The following is a 27,694-nucleotide window of genomic DNA, read 5'->3' on the forward strand; positions in this document are numbered from 1 at the left end:
GCTTTCTCTGTGCAATCCTGTTTTTAATTCCCCTACTTGAATAATGCACGTCTGATTCTGTAGAGTGGATACTCTCATCTCTGAGGGGATGGAAATTGTGCTGAAGGCAAAATAAGGTATCTGCACTGACCAGATGAATTCAACTTAAATGTAGCTCACATTCAGAAATTATCAGAAAGGCCTTATAAGGGTTGGGGAATGGGGGGAGAGTTAGTAGTTAACTGGGAATTAGTAGGGGAGGTCTTATAGTTGTTGTCATACAGATTATGAGATAAAGTGAAGAAGAGGAAAACATCTCATTTATAAAATGCCTTGAGCTGACTTGAGGTTTCTAGGAGCACTGGAAAACTAGGTATGTCTCTGGTATAAAACCTGAAGCTGATTCCCATTGTCAGGGTCCCTCACCCTTCCATGAGATCTGCGAACCTATATTTGTTACCTATAAAATTACAATACTTAAAATTTTTTTTTCATTTTATTAGACAGAGACAGAGAGATCTTCCATCTGCTAGTTCACTCCCCAAATACCTGCATTAGCCAGGGTTGTCAGGGCAAAGCTGAGGGCCTAGAACTATACCAGGTCTCCAACATGGATAGCAAGGACCCAAGGACTTGCACCATCATCCACAGCCTTTCAAGGTGTGTTGTGTATTCACAGGAAGCTGGGTACAGAAGTTGAGGAACTGGTGCTCAAACCAGGCATTTTGATACGGGGATGCGGATGTCCCAAGCAGCATCTTAACCACTGCAACAAATACCTGCCCCTAAAATTAGCATGTGTCATACTCAGGCTTAGGACAAATAATTGAAGTCTATAAATGTCTGGCACAGTTGCTTGGTGAGTGCTCAGTGAGTATAAAACTCTTCCTTCTTCAGATTCCATCCTCTGGTGCGGAGTGCTTTTTGTTGGCCCCTCACTGTGTGTATTGAGACTGAAAGAGTTTAATAGCTATCTGCTCGTTCTCCAAAAACTGGAATGCAATGGCACTTCAGAAAGTTCATGGAGGAGGGAGTGTTCAGCCTAGCAGTTAAGCCACCAGTGAAGGCGTCCCACGTCCCACCTTGCAGCACCTGGGGTTAATGCTCAGCTCCCGCTCCTAACACCACGGTTTCCTGACAAATGCAGATCCTCAGGGGCCACAGGAGATAGCTCAAGTGAGTGGGTTCCTGCCACCACTTGGATTGAATTCTGGGCTCTGAGCTTCAGCCCGGCCTAGGCCTATCATGGGCAACTGGGAACATTTCTCAATGTGACTCTCGCTCTCGCTTTCTCTGCCTCTCAAGTAATTAGAAATAAATAAATAAATTTTTTCGGATTTTGAAATGTGTTGGGTGTGCATTTGGTACAGAGGTTAAGTTGCTGCTTGCAGTGCCAGGATCCTATATCAGAGTGCTAGTTCAAGTCCCAGCTGCTGTGTACCTAGGAAGGCAGCAGAAGATGCCCCCAAATACTTGGGCCCCTGCCACCCCATGCAGGAGACCCAGATGGAATTCTTGTTTCCTGACCTCAGTCTGGCCCAGACATGGCTATTGCCATCATTTGGGGAGTGAACCAATGTATAGAAGATCAATCTCTCTTCCCCTACCCCTCATCACTGTGCCTTGCAAATAGATAAACCTTTTTAAAAGATAAAGTAATAAAATGTGTTGAATCAGTAGCAGTGGCAGCTTATTTAAGGAGAACAAGCCAAATGGATCTAGGAAGTCCTAAAAGTTGAAGCACGGCTTCTGCAGTGCCAGTCCATGTCCCTAACTTTTAAAGCAGCAGCAGCCTTGGAAGGATCCACTAATGGAAGCAGGCAAGTGTTTGGTTTCCAGTGGTCCTGCATGTTGAGATAGGTCTTTGGTTAGAGGTGGTGATTCCGCATGGAGGCACTCCACCACTTGGTGGCATCGCTCACTGTGGCTTTCTGACGTGCAGTCACCACTGAATAGGGCAAATAGATGGTTTGCTGCATTTCCCCCAGCTGTTCTAAAGACGGAACATAAAATTTTACTGGTAGGGCACGCTGTCTCCCAGAGTTCTTCCGTTTTCGAAGCCAGAATGTGGCTTGGGAAGCAGGTGCAGGGAGGTTCCTAAGCGTTGAAATCACACATTTTTGATCAGAGAGACTCATGCAAGATGGAGCAACAAAAAAAAAAAAAAAAGGGCTGACGTTAGTTCCTGAATAATGGGAAGCAAGATAGTAGATAAATGTCCAGGCCCTTTGGGACCCGGTAGGGAACAGAGTGTGAGGGAGCGGGCGGGTAAGATGGGGAGCAGTGGGGCGTATGGGAGCTGTAAGCGCATAACCCTGCAAAGGCTCCGAGTGACTGGTGCCCTGCAGGAATGTAGGCCCCAGTGTTAACTGATTCTTTTTTTCTTTAGCAAGAAGCCAGAGATCCAGATATTAATATAAAATATCCAAGCTAGAAATGTTGGTAATTAATATTTTTAAATTTCGGAACTTGTGCTGCCCAAATGGAAACTTTCACAAACCAGGTACAAGCCACCAGTTCTCCGGTAAACAGCGAGGTCACGAACTCTGAGCCATTAAGTCAGAGATCAGATTCTAGCTCTGTTGTGACAACAGCTGTGAACTAAAACAAGTTTCTTAGACCCTCAGAGTTCTCGTGCCTGATGAGAATACCATTTTATTTCCAAAGGTTATTAAAGGGAATCGATCATGCATATAAATAGGCAAAGAGCTTGGCCTCTGTTCTCAAATGAAAAGTCTTTCCCTTCCTAAGGAAATACAGCATAGGTGTAGTGCTTGTAAAGCAATAATGTTATGATGGAGTTCATTACGAGCCCAGAGGCATACAATTAAACAACACGTGAGCACCTACTGTGTAAGAACTCTGTGATCAGTTCTCGGGACAGCCGTTCCCAGCCTGGCAGATAGCGTTCTCAGACCCGGGTAAGAGCCTGTTAAATGTGCTGACCTGAGTCCCGCCCATCATTGTCACACCACACCAAATGTGCTGTGCCTGTGTACGCCCAGATTAATGTGCTCAGCGTCTCCCATGCAGTCTAAGAATCTGCATTTCAACAAGTTCCTCCGCTGGCACAGGCCTGCAGACTGGTCATTCGTGGAAACCACTGCTGCCGGGCGTGAATCATTTCCAGGCTAATTAGGGAAAGACAATACACACAGGCACACACCTAAGAGGAGTGCAAGGCTCCCCACACATAATTGTTTCTGAAGTGCTGACTGGGGACATGAGACACGAGGCACAAAGTGTTCAGGGAAGAAGGAAGTGAGCTACACCCCGAAGTGAGATCCAGGTTGCATCATCAGAAGCGAGGAGCGTAGTCTGACCTTCGAGACAAGACCGACACCCAGGGAACAGAGGCGGGATAGGCCTGGCTGAGTGGGGCTGAAGGTGCCCGGGGAACATGGTACAAGACAACAAGGCAAGATCCATGTTTTGAAGGTCAGACCAGTCGTACTAAACGTGTTCCACGTTGCCAAGTATCTTGGTGTGCTTGCAAAACATTTTCAAGCAGTTTGTGTAAGTACACTAAATCTAGTTTAGATCACTGTTTTAGAAACACGAATTTTGTTTGCCATCATTTAACTTTATCTTTTTTATACAATCCACCTTTGCTGGAATTTCTCTTGACGATCCACGTTAGACCTTACCACGAGCCCAGGAGGAGCTCATAGGTGGACATTAGGCTTAAAGCGCTCGGTGAAGACAAAAGTAAGTGAAGGAGGAAGAAAACAGGACCAGGCGAGAGGGGGCGGGAAAGTGGAAGAACCCTGGGAGACAGCGTGTCCTACCAGCTGGGCGCCTGCAGCCCAGAAAGAAGTGTGCCTGGTTAGTGGAGGCATCCAAAGCCTGGTGAGGGAGGAGGGATGGAGGGGAAGGGGGGCAGGCGGGTTTCCTCCGCGCCACCTTCAGTTCTTCACAGCAGGAGCCTTTGTGCCCGCTGGGGTTGCAGTGCCAGCAAAAGCAGCACAGGACCAGGAGGGCAGTCCGCAGTGCTCGCTGTCCGGGATCGTGTGACCTTGGCCGGTCACCTGCTTCCTCTGCGCCTCAGCTCCCCTTGTGAATAAGGAGGGGGTTGCATTAGGTCAGTGGTCCTCAGGTTTTATTTAGAAACCACAGGAGGACCAGACCCTTTCTTCCAACCGCATTTTACTGAAGAGCCAATAGATCACGCAGAGGAGCTCAGGCTGAAGGGGCCGGGGGTGCTGCCTGAGCAACTCATGTGGGCCTGGGTCACGTGTCTGCTTGAGTGCCTTTCACCTGTAAGCACTCAGAAGGCCAGTCAGGCGGGACTCCGGCAGCACCTGGGACACTCCCCGGGGAATTGGCCCCAGCAAGAGGACTTGCTGCCTCTCCCAGGAGAGCGCTGTGAGTCCGCTGGAAATCAAGGGGGCAACGAGGGCGGGGGCCAGTGTGCCTCCCTCCCTTCCGGAGGCCGTGGGGAGTGCCTGCAGCCCTCAGCCTGCTCCCAGCCGCTGGGTGTCTGCCGGGAGCCAGCTCCAGGGCCTGAGGCCTTTAATTGTTGTGCCAGCTGGGGAAAGTTAGTGCTGCTGCTCCTCATTTGGTGAGCTCCCTGCGGCTTGCAGCTGCGGAATAAACAGCCTCTCGCTTCGGGAGAGATGGGCCAGTGAGTCTGCCACTCCCTCGTCCCTCCCTCGTCCCTCGTTCCTCGTCGGACGGTTCTTCAGTGCCTGCTGTGCGGCTTAAAGGCGAGTCCTGAGCGTAGGCGAGTCCTGAGCGTGAGGCTGGAAGGAAAGCTGGAGAGGACATTGAGGCGCTTGCTGGACTTGCGCCCGCCAGGCCCCTCGCCAGGCTGTTTGACTGTTACTGAATGCTCATCGCACCTCTGTGAGCAGTCATTATCATCTCTTGTTACAGACAGGAAGCTGACGCTCCACAAGGTTAAGTCACTTGACCAAGGTGTCACACAGATAGAACATTTCTGAGCTGGGTTCGAATCCAGGTTAATGTACCTGCTGGTAACCCACCTTTCTTCCCTCTGGAGTCTGTGACCCTGCCCTTCGCAATCCCTAGCAAGACAGTCCGTCACCCAGCCTCAGTGGCCTGATCTTTACCAAGGGATGAGGGGCATGAGAAGCCCTGGGTGAGGAAGGGGGTGTGAAATCCTCGAAGCCCTAACAGGGCGACTACGCAGTCTCGTTCCACGCAGGGAGAAGCGGGTGTCCTGGCAGCAGCTCCTCCTCCCATCCCTGGAGAAGTGGAACTCAGCTGCAGACGGAGCCACACAGGGACTGTTGACATCCTGTTCTCTTTGCTGCTGGTGGTGGCCCAGGGACCTTACGCCCTGGACTTGAGGTAGGAAAGGGGCAGCAGAGGGGAGGAGAGGCTCAAGGTCGCCAGCGTCAGGCTGGATTTCGGAGTGGCAGATGATATCAGAGATTTAACACCAGGGTGACGGTTTTTGGAGGCAGCCTGGGAGAGACATGATTGGGATGAGCTCCTCTGGGGAGGGCAGCTCCCACCCGTGGCCACGGTGGCTTGAGACTCCTGTTCCCTACTGGCTCCCTGCCAGACCTGATTACCTGACCATGCTGAACCCACCAAGCACAATGCCTTCCCCTTCGGACTGGGGCCTTTTCCTTCCTGGCTTTTCCTGGGAAGGGAGCGAGAACAATTGAGCCCGACCATCTCTCTCCAGGTGTTTGCCTGCAGCAGCCTGGGCTCTAAACTGAATCCCACATGTCGGTGCAGCCACCCAGCGGGCCACCCCCGCTGCCTGCATCCGCTCTGTCCTGACTGTGCCAAGTCCCAGAGAGGCAGCTCAGAGCCTTTACCCCTGGGCTTATGAGCCCAGCATTGGTTTTCTCACCTCTCCCTTTGAAAGCGATGGAAATGTTAACCCTCAATCTAAAACTGATGTCCATCCAAGAAAAGAGAGTAAAAAACAGTCTCACCTAATTTGGGCTATACGGAAGTAGCCAGGGAAAATCAGAGGAAAATCCAGACTCCGTAACTGGAAAGGGAACGTTGGAGCCCAGGGCCTGCTCCCCTGCCCAGGGAATTCCCCTCCAGAGGCGGCTGCAGAGACGCTGCCCGCAAGGCTTGGCTGGAGCGTGTCTTCTGTGGCTGTCCTTGCATCTACAGTCTGCGCTGCCCTGGAACACAGGCCACACCTAATCAAGCAGCAGTGTCCCCTGAATCAGCTTCTGTGCCGGCCACGTTGTCCTGTGAAAGCTCACGCCCTGAAATGACCCAGGTTCCACTGCGCCTCATCCCTCCCCCTCCCCGAGTCCTAGCCTCCCTCCACATACGGACGGCAGTCTCCAGGGGTATCACAGATGGGCTCTCAGCTGCCCTGTGGTGTCCACTGGGCACCTCCCACCCAACACCACTGCCGGGGCTCCAGGCCACTCCACCAGAGTTCCCCAAGCAGAGATACCTGTCTGTGTCCATGTTCGGGGGCCACTCCCGTTCTCCTTAGGGGTCAGTGTGAATCCTGGGGGCTCCTCCCTACAGCTCAGCAGTTGTCACACCCAGCCCTGCTCCCTGAAGAGACTTTGTCCCAAGAGGCTGTTCCAGGCAGTAGATGCTGGCGGGTCTATCTTAGTGCTCCAAGCAGCTCCTGATGTGGCTTAAACCATGGCCAAACATGGATCCTTGGCTTCAGCTAGAGTGAAGCCCCACTCTCACCGGCATGGGGACTGTGGGCAGATCAGGCCCACAGTAAGGAAGGGCAAAGCCACCGGGACTCAAGGATTGCGGAATTGAGTCCCACCTTTGTTTCCAACCCAGCTGCCTGCTAAGGCACGCGAGAGGCAGTAGATGATGGCCCAGGTGGTTGGGTTCCTGCCACGCACATGGAAGACCCGCATGGAATTCCTGGCTTTGGCCTGGCTCAGCCCTGGCTGTTGTGAACCTCTGGGGAGTAAACCAACAGACGGATGATACCTCTTGTCTCTCCCTGTGTGTGTGACTCTTTCAAATAAGTAAATATTTCTTTTAAAGGATTGGGGAGCAGATTCCCCAGGGAACAGTGGAAGCACGGCGCACACCCAGGCCCCACATGTGGGAACAGCTGTTCAAACTAACCAAACCAGGCTGGCTGTGTCAGCCTCTGAAGGAAAGTTGGCATGAATAGAGTGTGGAAACCAGGTTTATCTCAGGATTTCCCGGTGGGCAGGGTAAATATTTCGTCCCAGACCTGGAACAGGGCCTGGTAATCCCATTCTTTGCTGTGCTTTTTCCTTCTGTTCATTCATCCTGCAAACATTTGCTGCCTGTCCCTCTCGGTGTGGCCGGCCTTGGCCATGGCACCGCGATGCTCCAGTGACTAAGACATGACCCTGTGGTCTGTTCCTTCCCTCGGGGAGTCTTGGCGGGGGAGGAGGAGGAAGCAGCTTTTCAGCTGGGGCTTGGCTGATGTGCAGACTTGCTGAAAGGACCCATGATGGGGTGGGAGAGGGGAGAGCACCCTAGGCCTTGGGAACAGCGTGTGTCCCACTCTGCCTCGCCTGGAGGTTTCCACAGCCACGCTGTCTTCTACGTGGCAACTGGCAAGAAGCCCTTTCAGGCCCACAGCACCCAGCTTAAAGGAAGCAGCACGGATGCGGGGCTCTGCAGACTGGGGTCCAGTTCCCAGTCGGCCACTGCATAGCTGGCAAGGGGCAAAGTTCCCTTACCACCGGGAGCCTCAGCTGGCCGAGCTCGGCGGGCCGGAGCGTGCAGCTGCGGGGTGCGGATCGTGGCTCTCCCACTGGGTAGCCGTGTAGCCCGTGTGTTTCATTTCCTCATCTGTGAATGCAGCAAACAGGAATGTGCTCAGCTCGGAAGGGTGTGCTGTGGCTCAGTGAGCCAGAAAGCGCGTCAGTTTTCCCTGAGGAAACCTTGCCATCCCCGCGCCCTGTTTCCTCCCCGTGCAGGATTCCTCGGTGCGGATGGCCTCAGTGGCGCAGGCTGGCTGGCTTCCCTGGGAAGCCATCACCCAGGGGCAGTGTGCACAGAGCTCCCTATGGAGCGCCTCAGGGGCCCACACCTGTGGGAGGGGTGGATGCGGAAAGAGGAAGAAGTGGAGCTGCCCTTTGGAGCCCGCCTGAGTGCGGCCTGGCCCTTCGCACCCCCACCCCCACCGCCATCCATTGTCCTTGTCGTTGGCTGCAGGCCACCCCAGAATGGAGAGTGACCTTGAGTGAGCAAGAGGCTCCCTCTCCCCAGAGGCCGAGGGCCTGAAGGCGTCTCCACCCAGCACAAGCAGTCCCCAGAACAGTGCCGCAGCCATGTGCTGAAGGTGCTGTCAGGACCAGGTGAGGCAAGCGCTGTAAAGTACCTTGCGAAGGGCCAAGGGCCGGGCCCAGCACGGCAGGCGTGGGGGGCAGGCGTGGGGGTGCTGCGGGCCGAAGGCAGTGACAGTGACAGAGATGAGGGAGACGACAGGGTGAGAGGAACTGGATTGGAAAGGGGCTCAGCGCCCTGCTGCTGTCTGGCTCCCTGGATCCCACCCTTCCTGCACTTCAACAATGGTGACGTGAGCGGGGTGCTCCAGCTCTCCCCCCACCCCAGGTCCTGGGTTCTTGAGTCTGTCTCTGATTTGTAAATAAAACCCTGGTGGGGGGGGCCTCCCCCCAGCCAGGCCTGAGGGTTCCCTTCCGCAGGAGCTGGCCCCTGGGAGGAGGTGAGGGGAGCTGGGCCGCAGGGAAGGAGCCGGGCGGAAGCTGGACTGAGACCAAGAGAGAAGGACTCAGGATGTGCCTGGCACTGGCCTCCGCCAAGTTGTTGGCAAGCCGTGAGGAGGAAACCCACAGGCAGATGGGCCCACTCCAGCATCCCCTCCGAGGTGCGCCCGCTGCCCGCCCCACAGGGTGCCGGGCACCAGCCCCACACTAGTGACCATACTGCTATCTGCTCCTGGAAGGCGTGGCCAGCTGGAGGAGGGGGAAGGCGGAAGGGGAGGGAGGGGCGGTGGCTGGCTCGGTCAGTCGGTCCCCTTCTCTTGCCCACCCTTCTGGGTTGGCTTCGGTGGCCCTGAAGCAGGTAGGACAGGGTGGGCTCACCAGACCTAGTGAATAAAAACACAGCACACCCACTGAAGTTTGGATTTCAGATGACAAGAAGTAGCGTTTCAGAGAGGATGCTCTGTGCAGCTTTAGGGATATACTAAAACTCTTGTTGATCTGAAATTCATGTTTTTTAAAAAATTTATTTATTTGAAAGTCAGAGTTAGAGAGGGAGGGAAGGCTGGCGCCACAGCTCACTAGGCTAATCCTCTGCCTAGCGGCGCCGGCACACCGGGTTCTAGTCCCGGTCGGGGTGCCGGATTCTGTCCCGGTTGTCCCTCTTCCAGGCCAGCTCTCTGCTGTGGCCCGGGAGTGCAGTGGAGGATGGCCCAAGTGCTTGGGCCCTGCACCCCATGGGAGACCAGGAGAAGTACCTGGCTCCTTCCATCGGATCAGTGCAGTGCGCTGGCCGTAGCACGCCGGCCACAGCGGCCATTGGAGGGTGAACCAATGGCAAAGGAAGACTTTTCTCTCTGTCTCTCTCTCTCACTGTCCACTCTGCCTGTCAAAAATAAATAAATAAAATAAATAATAAAAAAGGGAGGGAGACAGAGTTCTCCATCCACTGGTTCACTCCCCAGATAGCTGCAATGGCCAGGGCTGGGCCAGGCCAAAGCCAGGAGCTTCCTTGGGGTCTCCCCCATGGGTGCAGGGGCCCATACACTTGGGCCGTCTTCCACGGCTTTCCCAGGCGCTTTTTTTTTTTTTTTTTTTTTGACAGGTAGGGTTATAGACAATGAGAGAGAGAGAGACAGAGAAAGGTCTTCCTTCAGTTGGTTTACTCCCCAAACCCCAAATGGCCGCAATGGCTGGAGCTGCATCAATCTGAAGCCAGGAGCCAGGTGCTTCTTCCTGGTCTCCCATGCAGGTGCAGGGCCCAAGCACTTGGGCCATCCTCCACTGTACTCCCGGGCCATAGCAGAGAGCTGGCCTGGAAGAGAAGCAGCCGGGACTAGAACCTGGTGCCTATATGGGATGCTGGTTCCGCAGGTGGAGGATTAGCCAAGTGAGTCACAGCACCAGCCCCTCCCAGGTGCTTTAACAGGGAGCCAGATCAGGAGTGGAGCAGCCGAGACTGGAGCCAGCACCCATATGGGAAACCAGAGTCTCAGGTGGTGGCTTAACCCACTACGCCACAACGCCAGCCCCTGAAATTCACTGTGAACTGGGCGTTCTGTGTTGGGTCTAGATGGGCCCAGGCCTTAGCTAGAAGGAGCCTGCAGTAGCTCTGGACGGAACTGGTAATGGAGAGGGAGACCCGGCCCAGCACAGACACTGTAATCCTACAGCTCCTTGGGAGGGGGAGAGGAAGGCTTGGAACTAAGGGAAGTGGGAAACCGTAGTCCCTAGCCCACAGCAAGAAGGGCCACTGGTGTGGGGTCCCACTGCACCCCTGATCCCCACCTGACAAGGCAGGGCTGTGAGGACTGCAGAGCGGCCCCCTCTGGTCCTGATGCTCTAGGCTGCCCTGGGCGGCTGAAGCTGGCAGATTCCGCCTCGGGAGCTCTTCTGTAGGCCCAAGTGCTGGGGCGGGTCCCTGAGTGTGGGGCAGAGGGCCAGCCTCCCCGGGAGTTGGGAGTTCTCCCTGGGGGAGGCGAGGACCTGCTACCCACCATGTATCTGGTGCTCAACCCAGAAGCCAACCCCCACCCAGTGTCCCTACCCCGATCTGTAAGTCCCAGCATCCTCCAGGGCTCCCTTAATAAAAAAAAAGAGCCATGATAACAAGGACTGGTTACTGTGTCCCCTTGCCCAGCGTGCCAGTCTGTCTTGACAGCCAACCGTCCTAGGTAAATGCCGCCATCGTCCCCATTTCACAGAGGAGGAAGCCAAGGCTCAGGAAGGTGAATTAAATGACCAAGGGCACCTAGCTGGTCAGCCAGGGATTCAAGCCTAGGTCCAAGTGACCCTAGGGTTCTTGCTCTGGTGTCTGCATCCTGCTGGCCTGCATTTAGTAGACCTTGTGCTCCAGTGCCTGCTGTGTTTGCGCTACAGCTGGGAGTCTTGGGAGAAAGACCTAGATGGGATTTTTGGCCCCTAAGTCCTCAGCCACTAGCCCAGAGGAAGTAATAGTGTTTGCTGAAAGACAAAATCTTGTTCCCAAACCTACCCATAGCCCACCCCTGGGTCCTGCTCCTCCGTCCTCTCCCTCTCCTCCCAGCCTATGGCAGCCAGCCCTTGGAACAACCAGGGAGCCTCCTACGTGTCCAGTGAGCTGAGTGGGGCTCTGCGGAAGGAACTGGCCTGTGACACACCTGTCCCGCTGCTCTCCTCCAGAGGAAGCCCCTCCCTGGGCCTGCCTGGGCCTGGGACATCACTCTTCATCTGTAGAGGAGGCAGTGCCTTTGTCCCCACACAGATAAACAAACAGAGCCTCTGGGACATGTGTGATTCGGGATGCAGGAGCCGTGCCCCACCCAGAGAGATAGGCCTGGCCTTCCTCCCGAGGTCACTGGCAGGAACCTGGGGACAGCTCAGCCTGGTCAGATGGGAGAGCCAAGTTACCCCCTCTGCAGGTGGATTCATCAAGGCCCAGCGCAGAAGGCCCTGCTTCCACCCCAGGGCTCAGGCCAGGGACAGCTCTCCACGTGGGCTCGGCACAGGCGCCCCCTGGAGTTCTGTGTGACGCAGCAGCTTACACTCAGGTATGCTCACACGCCACCCTCACCCCTGCAACCCCAGGCCCTCATGGACCTGTCTGCTCTCCCCTTCCTCCCCCCAGCACACAGATCAGAGCCGCAGGAAGCAGGGCCAGTGAGTATGCAAACCAGGAGCCAAGATGGGGAAGTTTATTTTCCAAGAATGGTCTAAACACATGGGGAGTATTTTTAGCCACCAGCTCCCACCCGGATGCCAACTCTAATCGAGGCCAGCAAGGCGTCCCGTTGGGGATAGAAAACAGAGGAGGCAGGGTGGGAGGGGGTGCTGCTCACTCCACCCTGCCCCTGTCACAGATGTCTGTCCCCTGTTGCTGTGACTCTGCCCAAGGACAGTGCTGGCTGTGGGGGCCGAGGAGGTGCAGAGAAATGACCCCAGGCTCTGAGGGTCCATGACACCTCTCGGTGCCTCAGTTTCCTCATCCATGCAATGGGAGAGAGAATACCACCCTGATAGGAAGGTTGTGGGGCCCATGCCCAGCTGTAGTAGGCATTCAACCAATGTGCCTCCTGCTCCGCGTGGGGAACTGAAAAGAGCCGGCGAGCCTCAGGGAAGTCATGCTGTGGCCGAAACGGTGAGCCAGGAGCCTTCTCTAGAACAGGCAGTGAAAGTGTGTGTGCGCGTGTACCCAGTGCGGTCACGGTCACCAGGGTGCTCAGAAATGAATGAAAGGCGGGCTCAGGGGCCAGGCTGGGCACAGGGAACTTAGAGCCACCCACGTTTTCCAGGGTGGGGGTCTGCCCACGCAGACACGAGGGAATGAACTTGCTCAGAAGAGGAAGCTCTTCAGGAACACACACAAACAGCAATGCCCAGCAGCCTTGGCCTCCGGGTGTGGCCTCACCCTTGGCGCGGCCTGGCAGGGAGTGACTTTGCTGGGAGTCCAGGCCGCAGGGAGGGCAGGTGGGATGTGGGGGACTGGCCTGAGCCCTGGGCCCTGGACAAGCTGTGCCCATTCTGACTCCCACTGGCTAGGCTTATTACTAGGCGACAGGCAGGAGGTGGGAGGGTCATGTGTCTCTTGCCTGGGGGTGGAGAAGCAGAGCTGCCCTCCTGTCTTGCAAAAAACTGGGACTCCCTGGTTCTGCTGCCATGTTACTCACCGAACATGGCCTTGAGGGCAGGGACAAGGTGGAGAGGTGTTAGGGTATTGGTAGGGAGTAGGGAGAAACAGTTCTGACCTCAGAACCCTGAGCCTCTGGTGGGGGTGGAGGAAGCGGCTTAGACCCCCCTCCCCCCCGCCACAGGCTGTGTGGGAACCACAGAACAGACTCAGTGTCCACACACTCTCTGCTGACACAGGCTGCCAGCTGTTGCCATGGTAATGGCAATGCCAGCACCCCCAGCTGTGTGGTCACTGGCAAAGGGTGGGGTTGCTTATTCTTGGCCAGCAACTGGGGAGGGGTGGAGGAGGGGGAGCATCACTTTTCCTCCCCCAGGTCTCACCTGTGACCCCCCCTTCCTCCCACCTCCCTGGGCTGACCTGCCAGCAAATCCTGTAGCCTCTGCACTATTCCCCCACACCCTGCCCTCTGCTCTCCACCCCTGCTGCACAACACAGCCAGATCACATCCCTCTGCCCATGTGCTCTGGTGGCTCCAAACCATGTCCATAGGGGATCCTGCAAGGGCCTCAGCCCTTGTGTCTCTCACCCCACCCACCCTCTCCCATGCCCTCTGCTTCCCCACCTCTGCAGCCCCTGCTGTTTCTCCCAGGGCCCCCCGCTCAGAGTCAGAACATTTGCTGCCTCCAGATGGCTGCCCTTCCAGCCGCCGGGTGCCTCTTCCTCCTCCCTGTCCACCCACGGAATCTGCAGCCACTCTTCTCCCACTTGTCTTTCCCCTTAGCACTTACTGCCTTCTTATATCCTAGACAATGTGTCCATTTATTTTTTTTTAAATGTATTTGAGAAGCAGAGACAGCCACACAGAGCTCCCAAGTGCTGTTTCATTCCCAGAATGCCTGGGTTAGGGCCAGAGCCTGAAGGCAGGATCTCAATCCAGGTCTCCCTTATGGCAGGAATCCAATGACTGCCTCCCAGGGTCTGCAGTGGCAGGAATCAGGAACCGGAGCCAGGAGTTGAACCCAGGCCCTCCGATGTGGGATACGGCTGTGTTAATCACTGGGCCAGCCACCCGTGTCCATTTCTGTAAGAATTCCAGGAAGGCAGGTGTTTTCTCCTGTTTTACTCCCAGCTATATCCCCAGGGCCTGCAGTAGACATGCCTGAGAAATATTGGCGCCAACAAAGGAGCTCCCTGCTGCCCACCTTGCTAAGGCTGCACCCACACACAATCGACTGTCCATCCCTAGGACGCGGGGGCCTTGGTGGGCTCCGCTCTAGCCCCTACATGCAGCCTCTGGCCAGCCTCTTTTCCCTTCAGAGCCTCAGTTCCCTGGCGATGGAAGAAGTTAGTTTGGATCCTCTGGCTTTGGCTATGTTGGAGCTCCAAGGTCAGGAGAGAATAGAGCTGGGGTATAAACAGGGAATCCACAAAGGCGGGACATGGGGGCACCTGGTGGTACCTGCAAGAAGCCTCAGGCTTTAAGGCCTCTGCCCTGGGCAGTGGGGGGGGGGGGGGGTGAGGTTCAGCAGGACAGCGGTAATTGTGGAGAGCTAGAAAACAAAACTTCAGAAAGTTTCTCCAAAAATATATCCATATTTTAATCATTCACTCAAGCCCAGTGCGGGAAGCCACACCATCAGAGGTCAGAGATCAGCCATGCAGAAGCGAGCGAGCCATCATCGGAGGAGGCCGGCCATCACGCAGGCGAGTGTGGGGACCAGCAGAGTAGGCAGGGGCAAGGGTAGCAGCTGGCCTGCGGCCTGTGACTTAAACACCGAGCGGTCCCCCAGGCGCTGCAGCGGCCTGACGTTGTCCTTCATGTTCATCTTCCGCTCCTGGTCATAGTAGAGCTTGCTCGAGAACTCCAGGATCTGCGGGATGGACAGGGCTCAGCAGGCGCCAGCAGGTGCAGCTACACTCCCTGCTGTGTGGCCTCAGGCAGGCAGCTCACCTCTCTGAGCCCTCAAGGGGAAGACTGGCTCAAGACGCCAACCTCTCCGGGGTGTTAGGAAGATGTAAAAGGCCTTCCCTAACTCAGAGTGCTGAGGGCCCGTGGCCGCTCCGGTACTCTGTTCTCACTGATCTGCAGCGTCACACACAGCAGGGCTCAAGCAGGAGCCGCTGGGAGGCCTCACCCCAGGGTGACAGGTTCAGTGGGTCTGGGGTGAGGCCTGAGACTGAGCATTTTCCAGCAAAGTCGCACTGCTGATGAGGTTGACGCATTGGTCGAGGGACCACGCTTTGAGAATTGCTGTTAGAGAGGGGGAAGAACTGGGAGTTGGGCTCTTCGGGCTCACTGTGGTCTCCCAAGAGCCCAGAGCTTGCTGAATGAGTGGCTATTTCCTCCTGCTGCCGTGGCCAGCTGCCTTCTCCCCAGGACACTGGCTCGCTGGCCGTACCTGGTTTCAGCCCCTTTCTCTGCCGGGACATGAAACAGCCCAGATCCTTCTTGCACGGAATGGCTCTGGGGCTCCCTACCCCACCCCAGGGACCCCTGGCGGCACACAGAAGGATGATTTCTGGGGAGCCAGGCAGCGGGAAGGCTCTGTGTACCTGGTCTCTGTGGAGCCGAATGGGCTCCTGGAACACAGTCCAGACAACCGTCTCGCTGCAGGCCGGTGTGGTGAGGGAGCCCATGTAGCGGAAGTAGTGCCTGAGCTCCTCCTCCGCGGGCAGCAGGTCCCACAGGCTGCTCAGGGCCATCGTGGTATTCGTGCCTGCCGTGGGGATGGGGAGGGTGGTGTCGGGGTGGGGGGTCAGGAACAGGGAGAGAGCCCCTCATCACCTCTCTCCAGGAGCCCTGGGCCCCACACCCGGCCTCTTCCTTTGCAGGAAGAAGCCCCCTCCCCGTCTGTCCCCACCTGACTCACCAGGGATGGAGATAGCAGACAGAGCCGTCACCAGGGGTTGGAAGCCCTCATTCATCGTGGGTCCGGCCTAGAATGGGAGGGAAGGGGGCTTGAGAGGGCACTGAGGGAGCTGATGGGGACCCTCAGGTCATTCTCCTGACCCGGGGAGGGGGCAGCAGGAAGCTTCTGGGAATGAGGCTCCAGGCACCCCCCAGCCTTGGGATACACAGCTACCCAGAAACAGTGGGGACGTTGGGGCCTCCCCCAACCAACACCTCCTGCCCTGCTGGAGCCCCAGGCCTTGGGTCCTAAGCAACAGCTCCTTGCACCCCGGCTGGCCGGGGACCAGGAGTGGGAAGCCCACCTCCACCAGGAAGGCCAGCACTGCTATCGAGTCGTCAGAGTCCTGGACCTCGTTCCCTGAGGTCCCCGTCTCCTTCTGGTGGACTATGTGCATCTGGTGGGGGCATGAGGGAGAGAGAGGACCTGTGAGCATCCAGGCCACCCTTCTTGCCCAAGGCAGGTAGAGCCCGAGCCCAGCCAAGGCCATAGTCGGGAAGGGGACCCTCACCTCCATGGCAGAGCGCTCCCCGTCAAGGCTGTGCTCCGAGCCCCTGTCCAGCTCCTGGGACCAGTGCAGGTGCAGCTGCGTGGCTCGGTACCGGGCAGGCAGTCCTCCTCCACTGATGGAGATCTCATCCCCCAGCGACACCATCACTGGGGGCACAGGACCAGAGACCCTTGCACCAGCCTCCCCAGCCCCTCCCCCCTGCTCCCGCCCCTAGAGGCTCCAGTCCTGGGCCCCCAGGGATGGGATGGGGCAGTACGGCTGAGCCTCCTCAGTGCTTCCCTTTCTCCTGTACAACGCCCACAGCCCCCAGGTGGCAACTGCGCTGGTCCCTCTTCTGCTATAGCCCCTTGGCAGTGCCTTGCTGTCCCCAGGGTCATGGCCAGACTCCTCGGTGACGGTGACCTGTCCCTGGGCCTCGCTCCAGCCCCTCCCAGCTCTTCTCTCCGCCCTCCATCCACATGGAACTACTCCTCCTGGCAGGTCCCTGGCAGGCTGCTTCACGCCTCTGTGCCTTTGCAGAGGTCGAGCCTTCTTCCTGGAACACCGCCCTCACCGGTCGCACCTCAAGTGTTCCCTCCTCGCTGGAGCCTGTGCTTCCCCGCCCCTCCCCTACCATGAGGTTTGCAGCCCCTCTAGTAGAGGGAGCCCCTGCCTCCTGGTCCTGCCCAGGTCCTCTACTAAGGCCACCCGAGGCCCACCTGAGTGCCCGTTGTTCTCCACGAGTCGTGCTTCCCTCTGGTCGTAGCCGGAGAAGTGGAAGCGTCCCAGGCTGTGGTCCACCTCTGCCTTGGTGGTGACGATGTTGATGGGGGACTGGCGGCTTTTCTGGCAGTCCTCCTGCCACTTGTCTGGCCCTGAGCACAGCGGGTGCTGGGAGTCAGGTACCCAGCTCGCTGGATGCAAGGTCTGGGGATGGTTGGGAGGCCACATTGCTGGGACACTCCGCTCACAAGCCGGCCCTCACCGGCCCCTGGCCTGCCTCCTTGTCCTCCAGTGGCAGTTGTGGCGGAGGTGGGGGGGGGGTGAGAGGGGTGGGGAGAGGGCGGGAAGGAGGTGGCCAGCGGGTGGCTGTGAGCTCTGGGTAGGGACACCAGCTCTCTGAGCCCTGGTTTTGTCAACTGAGAAGTGGGACATTCTGAAATTCAAAGGAGCTGAATAGGAGTGGGTTTGAGAGCTGTGGCATGGGACCGCCCTGCCCCCCAAGGGCTGCTCCAGAGACACCAAGCATTATCTGAGGAATGGGGGGAGGGGAGGAGGCCTGGTTCCTCACCCTCAGAGCTCAGCTGGGCAGGGGATGGGGCAGGCCAATAAGCTACTGACACACAGCAGGGCCAGGAAGAAAGGGCTGCATCTGGATAAAACTGCAAGGGACCACTCCCCTCTGCAGGGGGAGGCACTGGGGTAAACCCAACTCTCCACTTCGTGAGCAGAGACCTTCTCTCCTCTCTCTGCCTTTCAAATGAATGCACTTTTTTTTAAAGGAAGTCAAACGCATCTCCCTTTCAGTGCTGACCTGCTGGACTTCGAGGACTTCGGTCAGCTTGTGTTCCCTGAGCATTAGGAGTTTGTGTGGGTGTTGAGGGGCTGCCTCCCACCCCCTGAGGGGTTCCCCACCACGCAGGAGGGCCCACCCGCAGACTGGCTGTACTCACCCAGGCAGGAGTAGTTAGACGCTTGAATCTCGTAGCACCAGTGTAACTCTACGGCAGACAGGAGAAGGGTGTGAGCCTGGGGGGTGCTGGTCAGAGGCGCTGTGAGCACAGACTGTCTAAGCGCCCGATGAGCTGTGCACGTGGGAACTCTGTGTGTGTGCATGCGCACATGCACCTGCACCCACGGGGACACTCTTAGGGTCAGAGCCCCTGGGGTGGGGTGAGAACCCAGGCAAAGGGGACTGAATAAGAAAACCTAGGGCTGTCCCCCCTCGGCCAACCCCCTAGACCCCCCTGGGCCCAATAGCTCCAACTGTGCAGCTGGCCTGGACATTCTCCATCCCTTGGTCACCTGCCTCCCCCTCCTCCCTCCAATCCCCACCCCAAACCTGGAGAGGGGAGGAGGAGGATTATCCCTGGACCTGGGAGCCAGGGTCAGCCTGGCTGCCTTCCCAGCCTTCCAAGGGCTGATGGGAGAGGGCAGAGGAGATGAGGCTGCCCTTCCCCCAAGTGCCAGCCCCCACCATGGGAAGTCCCATTCTTGGCTAAACTCCATCCTCTGCCTTGGGATGGCAGAACCGGGCATCTGGGGAAAAAGGCCGCACCACAAATGTTCCCCACCAGTGCCAGGCACTCGAAGGGAAACCGTGCAGGGCAGAGGGCCGCAGGGGACCCCTGTGCTTCCTGCTCCCCTTTCCTGTAAACTCAAAACTGCTCCAAAAATAGTCTGTTAATTAAAAAAACAACTACCTTAACAACAAAGACTAAGTGGTTGCGCCAGCAGGGTGAATAAAGCATTTTATCTGGGGCTAAAATTCTGCTGAGCCACTTAGGAAGCAGACACGTCCCCCAATCTCCCTGGGCCTCGGTTTCATCATCTCTAAAATGGGGTCTACACGCACCCACCTCACGGGGCTGTGAGGAGGAGTAAACGAGGGGTGGCAGAGGGTGTTCCGGGAGGCTGGGGCTCAGAAAGTTCCCTGGGATGCAGCCTTCCGTCCCGCTGCCTCCCTCCCTCTGGCGGCCTCCTGTCGGGGAGCAGATGGCCCCGGCCAAGCAGGGGCAGAGAGGAGCAGCATGAAATGAGCTGGAAAGAACTCAGGGATGAGGAAATTTCCTAAGAAAATTCCCACTCCCAAGCGCAGCCGCAGCCAAGACCGCCACGCCTAAGCACGGCCCCCTCCTTGCCTGCGTGCTGCCCAGCCCATCTCTGGGGTCTGGGCCAGGGGAGGGGGTGCTGGAACGGGGACAGGTTGGGGAGAGAGCCCTGAGAAGCTGGAGCCCCTGCTAGTGCCCTGGGGGAGGGCTCTGGGCCTGGAGAGCAAGCCCCGCCCCCAGCGGGGATCCATGCTGTGCCTCCCCTGCTGTGTAGCCTATTTCAGGGACGGTTCATCTCCTGGCCTGCACAGCGCTCTGCTGTCTCTGGAAACCCCTCCCCGAGGCCCGCTGCGACCCCTTCCTGCAGGGGGCAGCGCTCTGTCCACCTGGCTGCGGGCTCTGGCTCTGCCCTGCATTCCCCTTCAGGCAGAAGGTGCTGCCGCCCACCGGGATCAGAGGTCACTGGCTGGGGAGAGCATCCCTGCTGTGGTGGCCCAGGGCCCCTTCCCTCAGCAAGGTCTCTGTGGTCTAGCAGGCCCCTCCTTTGGCCTGGAGCCCCCCTCCTCCTGGGGCGAGTGGGGGGAAGCTCTCCCTGAACTCCCCTGCTCAAGCCGGAGCTGCAGAGCTGCGGGAGCCAGCTCTCGGAGCAGCTCCCCGGGGCCCATCTGGTCCAGGGTGAGCGTTTCTCAGGAATTCACCCTGTCCCTGGCTCTCGCTGCAGCTCCTGGGTCTGTAGTGGTGACCTCTGATCCACAGTCTTAATCACGGAGATTTTTGACCTGCTTGGCTGAATGCGCTTGTAACTACCCCTTCAGGAGTCAGGAGAACACAGCGATGATGAGGCCAAGGCCAGGGCTGAGGTCTGTGTCCGTGTTGTGAGGGTGGAGTGCTGGCTGGCAGTCAGGAACCGGCAGGGGCCCCTACCAGTTCCACCCCTGTACTCATTGGTGCCCAGGTTCCCCTGTCTTGGCCCACTGTCTCCAGCCACGGCCAAGAAGGCTGCAGAGGGAGAGGGGCTACCCATGTATCTTAGCTCCAAGCTCCAAAGAACCCTAAAATCCACTGCCAGTCACCCAGCCACTGTCCCCACTGCAACCTCACCGCCCCCCCCCTTCTTTAGAGATGGCAGAAGCAGCTCTCTCCCCCCATGGACCTTGCTCACCCCGCCCGCCTGGAGGGAAGGGGGATCCTGAAAGCCAGCTCAGCAAAACCCAGTGTGTGCTGGGCAAAGTCTCTGTGCGTCCTGGCCAGGGGTCTGGGGCTCCGGAGGGGCCAGATCCCCTCCCCTCTCCCTCTCTCGGTGGGAGCAGATGCTGGGGGGTCTGGGCTTCTTTATGCAACCTGGTCCCTCTGGGGATGAGCAAGGCGGGTCCTGGTCAGAAAATCCTGGCACCAAGGAAAGCCCAGCTTGTGTGAGGCAGCCAGTCCAGCTGAATTCCTGACCATCTGGTCCCCAGCACTGGGCTGAGCCGCACAGGTAGGCACCTTGGGAGCACTGACAGTCTTTATCTCATTCCAATCTCTAACCCAACACCTGCAATCACTATTCCTTTTTGTAGATAAGAAAACAGATTAGTGGCTCAGCCTGCCTGGTGGCTATACAGCACAGGTGTTCCCAGATACTTAGGTTTTAAATGTCCCTGTGCGTTTTTGTTTTTTTTACAGAAATTCTGCCTTTTCTCGGTCCTCCTTCCTTGGGAAGCTCCAAGCCCAGCTAAGTCCCTCCTGTAGCCTCGGGCACCCTCAGCCCTCACCGCCGCCTGCAAGGACAGAGCACCTAACTTTGAAGGGGAGGTCTAGCCGGGGTGGGGAGACCCCAGAGCCAAGGAGGACAGCTGGGCTGGAGACCGGCAGGCAGATGGGGCCCTCCTGGAAGCGCCGCGGGGCCGTGGAGATGGGGCCCGGCCTCCGTGAGCGCCTTCAGCTCCTTATCAAATATTAACACGTCTCTCCTGCCACCTCCCACCTAGTCGAATAATTAAGAGCTCGGCCTCACCATTAATCTTTAAACGAAAATCACCCCGTCCGGAAAGACCGGCTCAGCCGGGACCTCGGGTCTCCAGTGCCCCCCGCCAGGCTCCTAATCCAGCGCGGGGGGCTGGGACGGCGAGGGGAGCCTGCAAACACCTGGAGAGGGCCAGGACCCTACCGCACCCCACTACTGCCCTTGTTCTGGGCCGGGGGCAGCACGCAGCACTGAGCCGCGGCGGGACCGACGGCCACCCGCAGACGGACGGAGCCGCAGCAGGGTGAGAAAAAGAGGCGTGCGCCGAGGCGGGTCAGAGGCCCAGCCCTGCCACCGACTCACGCCCCCGGCCGCGGGCCACGAGCACACCGTGCGGCGGCGCACACACCCTGGCCCGCACCCGCCGGCTACAGCGCGTGTGCGCCCCGGAGCTCGCGCGTCCCCGGGCCCGGCCGCCCGCCCCCCGCGCCCCTGTCACCTCCGTACCGCGCGCAACCGCCCGCAGCCGAGCCTCAGCAGGGGCGCGAGGCCGGGGGCGTAGAGGGCGCCTCCGAGGTGCACCTGGGGCGGAAACCCAGGCGCTCACCTTCGCCGGCCAGGGGCCGGAGCGCGCCGAGGGCCAGGAGTGCAAACAGTAGCTGCATGGTGTTCCGGAGCGAAGAAGGCGTCCAAGCGGGGGTCGCGCGCCAAGGAAGCCGCGGGGGCTGCGGCGAGCATGCTGGCCGGGGTTTTATAGCGGAGCCGCGACGGGAGCGAGCCCCGACAGCGGTCGCGGGAGGCGGCTCCTCCCCCTGGCGGGGCCTCCTCTCCCTCCCCGCGTCCAGTCCCCGATCTGAAATCATCGCTCTCCCCCATCCCCCGCCCCGCCCTGCCCCCCTTGGCTTGGGGCGTGAGGCCCCCTCACTCCGTCAGCATCCCCTCTGCCCTAAAGAGTGCCTTTCGCGCCCTGGCTGCTGGTTGGGGACCAAGGCAGTGGCAGCACAAAGCGCTTTACTTCCACGGGGGCGAGTGCCCCAGATTCCTGGTTTCCATCATCATTTTGGCGCCAGCCACTGCGCAAGGATCTTGAAATGGGTCCTTGCAACCGCGCGGGTTTGGTGCTGTGGAGGAGGGCGTGGGGGCGTGCGCGCTGCTGAGTGTCGCGTCGGCGGCCCCGGGGAGAGCTCTGGCCACGATCGCCCGTTCCCTGGGGCTCATCTTTTTTTTTTTTTTTCCCTGCTGTTTCCTCCCAGGCTGCTCCAAAGCTAATTTCCAAAATGACCAAAGACCCTCTTTCAACACGGAACAAAACTGCCCAGAGCGGTTGTGTCTGGGAAGTGCCGAGGGAGCGACCCTGACGCAGACTGCCAGGGGGCTCAGTGGGGGAGGAACCGAGGGGTCGGAGGCCAGGGGCTGGGTCCTCCCGAGGCCTCCCTGGACCGGAGAGCTGAGAAGCGCCCGGGATCTGAATAGACACTCAGTTCTCCCACCTGCAAAGGGTCTGCAGAGGCGTCGGGGGAAAGGAAAAGTCCCAGCGTTTGGGAACACTGGCCGATGGCATAAGGGAAGCTGCCTTTCTTGTCTCCTCTCTTGCCTGGGGTCCCCTTCTTCTGCAGGTTCTGTGTGTCCCGCATGGAGGAGGGGACCTTCCCAGGAATTTGGGAAGCCCAGACTGGGGTGGGGGAGAGAGGAGGATCCAAGCCAAGGACCGGGACCCCCACCCTCAACAGGAAGCCCCGGTTTTCTGGTTCAGCCACTTCCCCATCCGCTGCCAACCTCTCGGCTCCTACCGGCCTTTGAACCTGGGTGAGGGACCTCTGAAGGGGATGGCCTCCCCCAGAACCACCCAGGCCAAGGGGCTTCCTCCTCGGTCAGACTGGTGGTCTGCTCCCAGCTTCTGGCCGCGGATCACACAGCCTCTGCGAGCAGCTTTGATCCTATAAAGGCAGGTTGTGTGTGTCGGGGGGTGCACATCAGCCTTGGGCCCACTATCTACACTGCTTTGGAATTTAACCCACTGTCTACACTGCCTTAGATTTTTTTTTTTTTTTTTTTTTTTTTTTTACAGGCAGAGTGGACAGTGAGAGAGAGAGACAGAGAGAAAGGTCTTCCTTTTGCCCTTGGTTCACCCTCCAATGGCTGCCGCGGCCGGCGCACCGCGCTGATCCGATGGCAGGAGCCAGGAGCCAGGTGCTTTTCCTGGTCTCCCATGGGGTGCAGGGCCCAAGCACCTGGGCCATCCTCCACTGCACTCCCTGGCCACAGCAGAGGGCTGGCCTGGAAGAGGGGCAACCGGGACAGACTCCGGCGCCCCGACCGGGACTAGAACCCGGTGTGCCGGCGCCGCTAGGCGGAGGATTAGCCTATTGAGCCGCGGCGCCAGCCCTGCCTTAGATTTTAACCTCCAGCTGGCCTGAGACCATGATGGAGTGGGAAGAGCTTCTCCACTGTTTCCCACCCCTTTCTAGGGAGATTTTCCTGGGCAGTGTTTTTGTTCCCATGGCTGTAAAAATGGCTCTTTTAGGCCTGGGGGATGGGGTGGGGGGATGCCAATCTCTGACCCCAAGCCAGCCCCTGACCAGAAAGGGGAGTGATCAGAAATGGGGGGAGGGGGTAGGAGAGTGGAGGAGGATCCTGGTGTGTGGAGGGAGATAAGGAAGGAGGAGTGGGCCCTGCGGGTGTCCCCTCTGACATATGTGGGCGGAGGCTGGGATGCATGGAGGCACCAAGGAGGCTGCCCAGGGGTCCTGGGGGGCAGGGGGATGGCTCTGCTATCTCTGGTGTAAGGGTCACACAGGTTGGGTTGTCCTATCCCTCCCACTTCTGGTCTCAGCATTCCCAGGCTTATCTCCCTGCCACAACCCCAGAGCTGGCTTGCCATAAACCAGTCACCTGTCACACTGTCCAGGCTGCCTGGGGCCCAGCTTCCCTGCAGGAGGCAAGGCCTGCTCTGGGGTCATCAGGGCAGAGATGGATGCTAACACATGGCGGGGGGCTTCTTGATGCCTGGAAAGCTGCCTGTCCAGCAGCCCTATCGCTGCAGCCTCCTTTCTCTTCCTCGGCACTCCGTCTCCAGTATCCTGAATATGGGGTCCTGAGTTCAAGTCTTTGTTCTTCCTCTGACTCGGGTTGACCTTAGGCAACTTCGCTATTCCTCTCTGATTGCGACTTCCTCATTCATAAAGCGGGGATGATGATCTCTGCCCTGCTTGGCCCCTGCCAATAAACAGTTATTGGGAACCTGAGAGCAGAGCGTGCCCAGCCCAGACTTTCACAACCGGCTTCCTGGTGGCTGCGGGTGTACCCGGGGCAGATTCGAGGGTGAATCACAGTTCTTGTCCTCGGGGGATTTGCACTCCCAGAGCCCTGTCCAGAGCTGAAGGGGGGCAGTGGGGAAGCTGAAGGGCTTTGAGGACCACCCTCTTCTAGCTCCGCCCACTTGTTCTGCACTGTCCGGTGGACCCTCAGTTCCTCTTATCAGCAGATGGAAGTCATACTGTCATCTCTCTGCCACAAGGATTCAGTGAGCTGGAGTCTGAGGAAGGCTGGCCCGGGGCTTGGCACAGCGGCACATGTGACCATAGTCTCTAAGCAGAGACTACCTACCTGGATCCAAGCTGACCCTTGGCAGGTGTAGATGTGAAATCAAACCTGACCCAAGGCAGCTTTAGGGTGAAATTGGGTGGGCGGGGCCCTGGACCTCAGGGCTTTCCCTGTACTGCGGGGGCTGGGAAGGGAACCTGAGTGGCAGGGGCCTGGACTTGGGAGATTCTGACTTAGCCCTCCTGGGATCGCCGCTAGGCAAGGGACAAAGGCACAGGAGAGCTTCGGTTCTGGTTTTCATAGCCCGGGGGCGGGTCAAATACAACTCCCTAGATGCACAGCTACCATGCCCGATCCTGAGAATGCGAGGCAGGCACAGTCTGAAGGGAAAGGCACAACAGGCTTGGGAGCGCACTGCCCTGGGTTCACAGCCCAAGCCGAAACGTGCCCTCCACCCCTCGGGCTCAGCGTCCTGATGAAGAGAAAGGGGACAAGGATGGCGCTTCTCTCACGTGGGTACGGCTACAACTCAACGGGACAGTGCTGGGCACGGTGGAGGGGCAGGCCCTTAGTGAGTGCTCAATAAACCTCACCCGGATTCCTGCCCTGAGGATGACAATGGCTTTAGGCACAGAATGTTACCAGAGTCCAGAGGAGTGGCCTGGAGAAGGAGTTGTAGGTGAGACCAGAGCTAAGCCTTAAAAGAGAAGTGGGCGCTAACCAAGAAAGGGAAGGGAGGGGCAGGCCTTGGGGTGCAGGGGGTTAAGCCAACCCTTGGACCTCCCACATTCCTTGTTGGAGTACCTGGGATCAAGTCCTGCCTCTGCTGCCAGTCCAGCTTCCTGGGAGGCAACAGAGGATGGCTCAAGTACTTGGGCCCCTGCCACCCACATGGGAGACCCCGAAGGAATTCCTGGCTCCTGGCTTCAGCCTGGCCCAACCCTGGCTGTTGGGGCCATCTGGGAGTGACCCAGCAGATGGAGGATGTCTCTGTCTATATCTCTCCCTCTCTGTTGCCCTGCCTTTCAAGTCCATGAATCAATAAATAAATTAACATTCAAAACAGGACATGGAAGGGAAGAGAAATGCAAGCAAGGAAGCGGATGAGGGCAGGCAGGGAGGTGGGTGTTCAGGAGAGAGGGGAGACGCTGAGAGCAGAGACCAGGAAGTGAGTGTTTTGGGGGCTAGCTGGCAGGACTTTTCTGTTGGGATTCGAGGGGTGGGCTGGAATTTCTTTTGGTGGAGGGTGTACAGCAGGATCCTGATTGTATTGTCAGGGAGACACCCTCTGAGAGGGTCACTTGCTCCCAGGTGGGAACAGGGTCCTCAGTACTGTGCCGAGTTACAGGAGCGGAAGCTGAGGCCCGGAGAAGCCAGTGACTTGCCCAGATTGCCCAGTGAGGAGAGAGCAGAGGTGAGATTTGAACCCTGCCACTGCTTCCCAGTGCACTTCCGTGCTACCTTCCCCGCACCCGGTGCCCACACACACCTCCCACGGGGAGCCCCGGCCTCCTCCTGCCCTTGCTCCCCGCACCCTCTGACTTTCCACTGATTAGCAGATGATTCAGGGAAGAGTTTGCAGAGGTTCCAGCTTTTGTGACCCTGATGTTGAGATTAAATCCCACACAGAACAAGGTTTAATCCGTAGCCTGGCTCCACCACTCCCCAGCCTGGATCTCTGCCATTTCTCAATAAAAACAAGACAGCCGCTTCTCTGCCAACACCTGTGAGAGCGGCAGCCCCCGTTCCCTCCTCTTCGTGCCTGCCCCGTTTCTCTGGGCTGCGGGGAGAATCCCGGGAAGCGGGAAGAGGGGCCGGGAGAGAGAGAGCTAGCCGCAGACTGTCCCTGGAGCAGGACAAGGGCCTCCTGGCAGAGGAGCCGCCAGAAGCTTCCTCCCTCCCTCGGAACCTTTCGCAGTAGAACCGGCAGCCAGGCAGTGGGGAGGGCTTGTGTTTGGTTCCTGCCACGCAGAAAGCTTAGGAATAACCCCCATGGGTGTCCCCCCTCCCCCAGTGTCCCGACCCAGGAGCCCAGGCTCACACAGCAGGAAGCTGGGACCAGAGGCCTTTGGATCTTCCAAGTGTGTTCATTTGCATCCTGTTTGGGTGGTCCAGGGACCCCTAAAGAAGGTTAAAAGGGTCAAGAGGGGGAAATCTGTGGGGAGGAAAAGGAAGAGCCCCCATCCCCCAAGGCGGCCTGGGGCAGAGAATGCCCTCCCGGATTAATACCACTGTGGCAGTGTTAACAGAACAGGCTCTTTCAGGGACGTGTGTATGTGTGTGTGTGTGTGTGTGTGTTTGCTTCTTTGCCCTTGATTATCCCACTCATACCTGCTCATTGTGGAACATGTCAGAAACAAGGGAAAAACAATCACCAGGAACCTCTCTCTCCCAGAGGGGACTGTTTGACACATCCTTAGGAAAATCAAAATGAGAACCATCGTCCATCCCAGCTCAGTCCAGGTTTCATTTCCATATGCAAATGCACTGTTGACATGGGAATAACTTGGTGTCCTGCTTTTCTATCTTTATGGCTCACAGCCTTCACAGCTGTCATTTTGTGCCTCTGCAACACACCCAGATGGTGTTATCAGCTTACTCCCCACTGAAAATAACACTGCAGTGAACATCTTCCCACCGGACAGATACACAGGGCCACAGGGTGGGGAAGGAATCCGCGGGTCCCAGTTCCTCTTCCCAGCTGGTTGAGCCGGGCCACAAGTTCATGGAAATGGAGAGTTGGGGCGTGGGGGTTAAGGTGAAGGGTTTCTGAGAGTCTTTTGCGTCCTAACTCTGGCCTCTCAGATGCCTGTGAGGCCGGGCATGTATATGTGCACGGGTGAGGGTGAGGGTGAGGGGCTCTGGGCAGGTGTGATAAAATGTGTGTGCTTGTGGGTGCTGCCTCCCCGTGTCTGCACAACAAGGGCGCCCTCTGCTGTCCCTGCTCTTCCAACCATCAGGGCCTTCTATGGTTTGGAAGTTCTTATCCCTGCCTAAGGATAGGTCTCTCCTTCCTTAGCGCCTCTTTCCCGGGTTAGGGAAGGCATCATTTAATAACAATGGAGCAATGTTTGGACCATTGAGGACCCACCGTTTAGGTCCCCTCCAGACCTGGGATCTAAGACTCTGTTCTTCCTTCCAGAGGCTTCCCAGACACCACTGCCACGGTCGGCCTCACTAACTTCAGGAGTCCGCCTGCTTAGATACCGGGAGGGAACAGTTGAGAACAAGGCAGCAGGTCCCTAAGAGCCGGTTCCTCCCCCTGGTGTGGCCCTGGCCGCGCCACACCCTGGGGTGTGATGGAGGTATTGGGGCTGCAGAAAGA

General features: G+C 57.9%; 1 protein-coding gene and 1 long non-coding RNA gene across 4 annotated transcripts in view; one reads left to right on the forward strand and one right to left on the reverse strand.

The window, feature by feature from the left end:
- Positions 1–14,289: 14,289 nt before the first annotated feature.
- On the reverse strand, positions 14,290–21,523 carry CA4 (carbonic anhydrase 4). Its single transcript, NM_001082372.1, is given in 8 exon segments — positions 14,290–14,582; positions 15,265–15,428; positions 15,582–15,648; positions 15,925–16,017; positions 16,132–16,277; positions 16,830–16,985; positions 17,784–17,831; positions 21,434–21,523. Coding segments are annotated over 8 exon segments (927 nt in total). The 5' UTR covers positions 21,492–21,523; the 3' UTR covers positions 14,290–14,387.
- LOC103351528 (uncharacterized) overlaps positions 18,965–27,694 on the forward strand; it is a 48,435-nt gene continuing 39,705 nt past the window's right edge. For all 3 annotated transcript variants that reach the window (XR_011383556.1, XR_011383557.1, XR_007911472.2), the window contains exon 1: positions 18,965–21,130. This is a non-coding gene — a long non-coding RNA (uncharacterized lncRNA). The remainder of the gene's footprint in view (positions 21,131–27,694) is intronic.

Source organism: Oryctolagus cuniculus, chromosome 17 (genome assembly GCF_964237555.1).
Source record: "Oryctolagus cuniculus chromosome 17, mOryCun1.1, whole genome shotgun sequence".
Taxonomy (NCBI): domain Eukaryota; kingdom Metazoa; phylum Chordata; class Mammalia; order Lagomorpha; family Leporidae; genus Oryctolagus; species Oryctolagus cuniculus.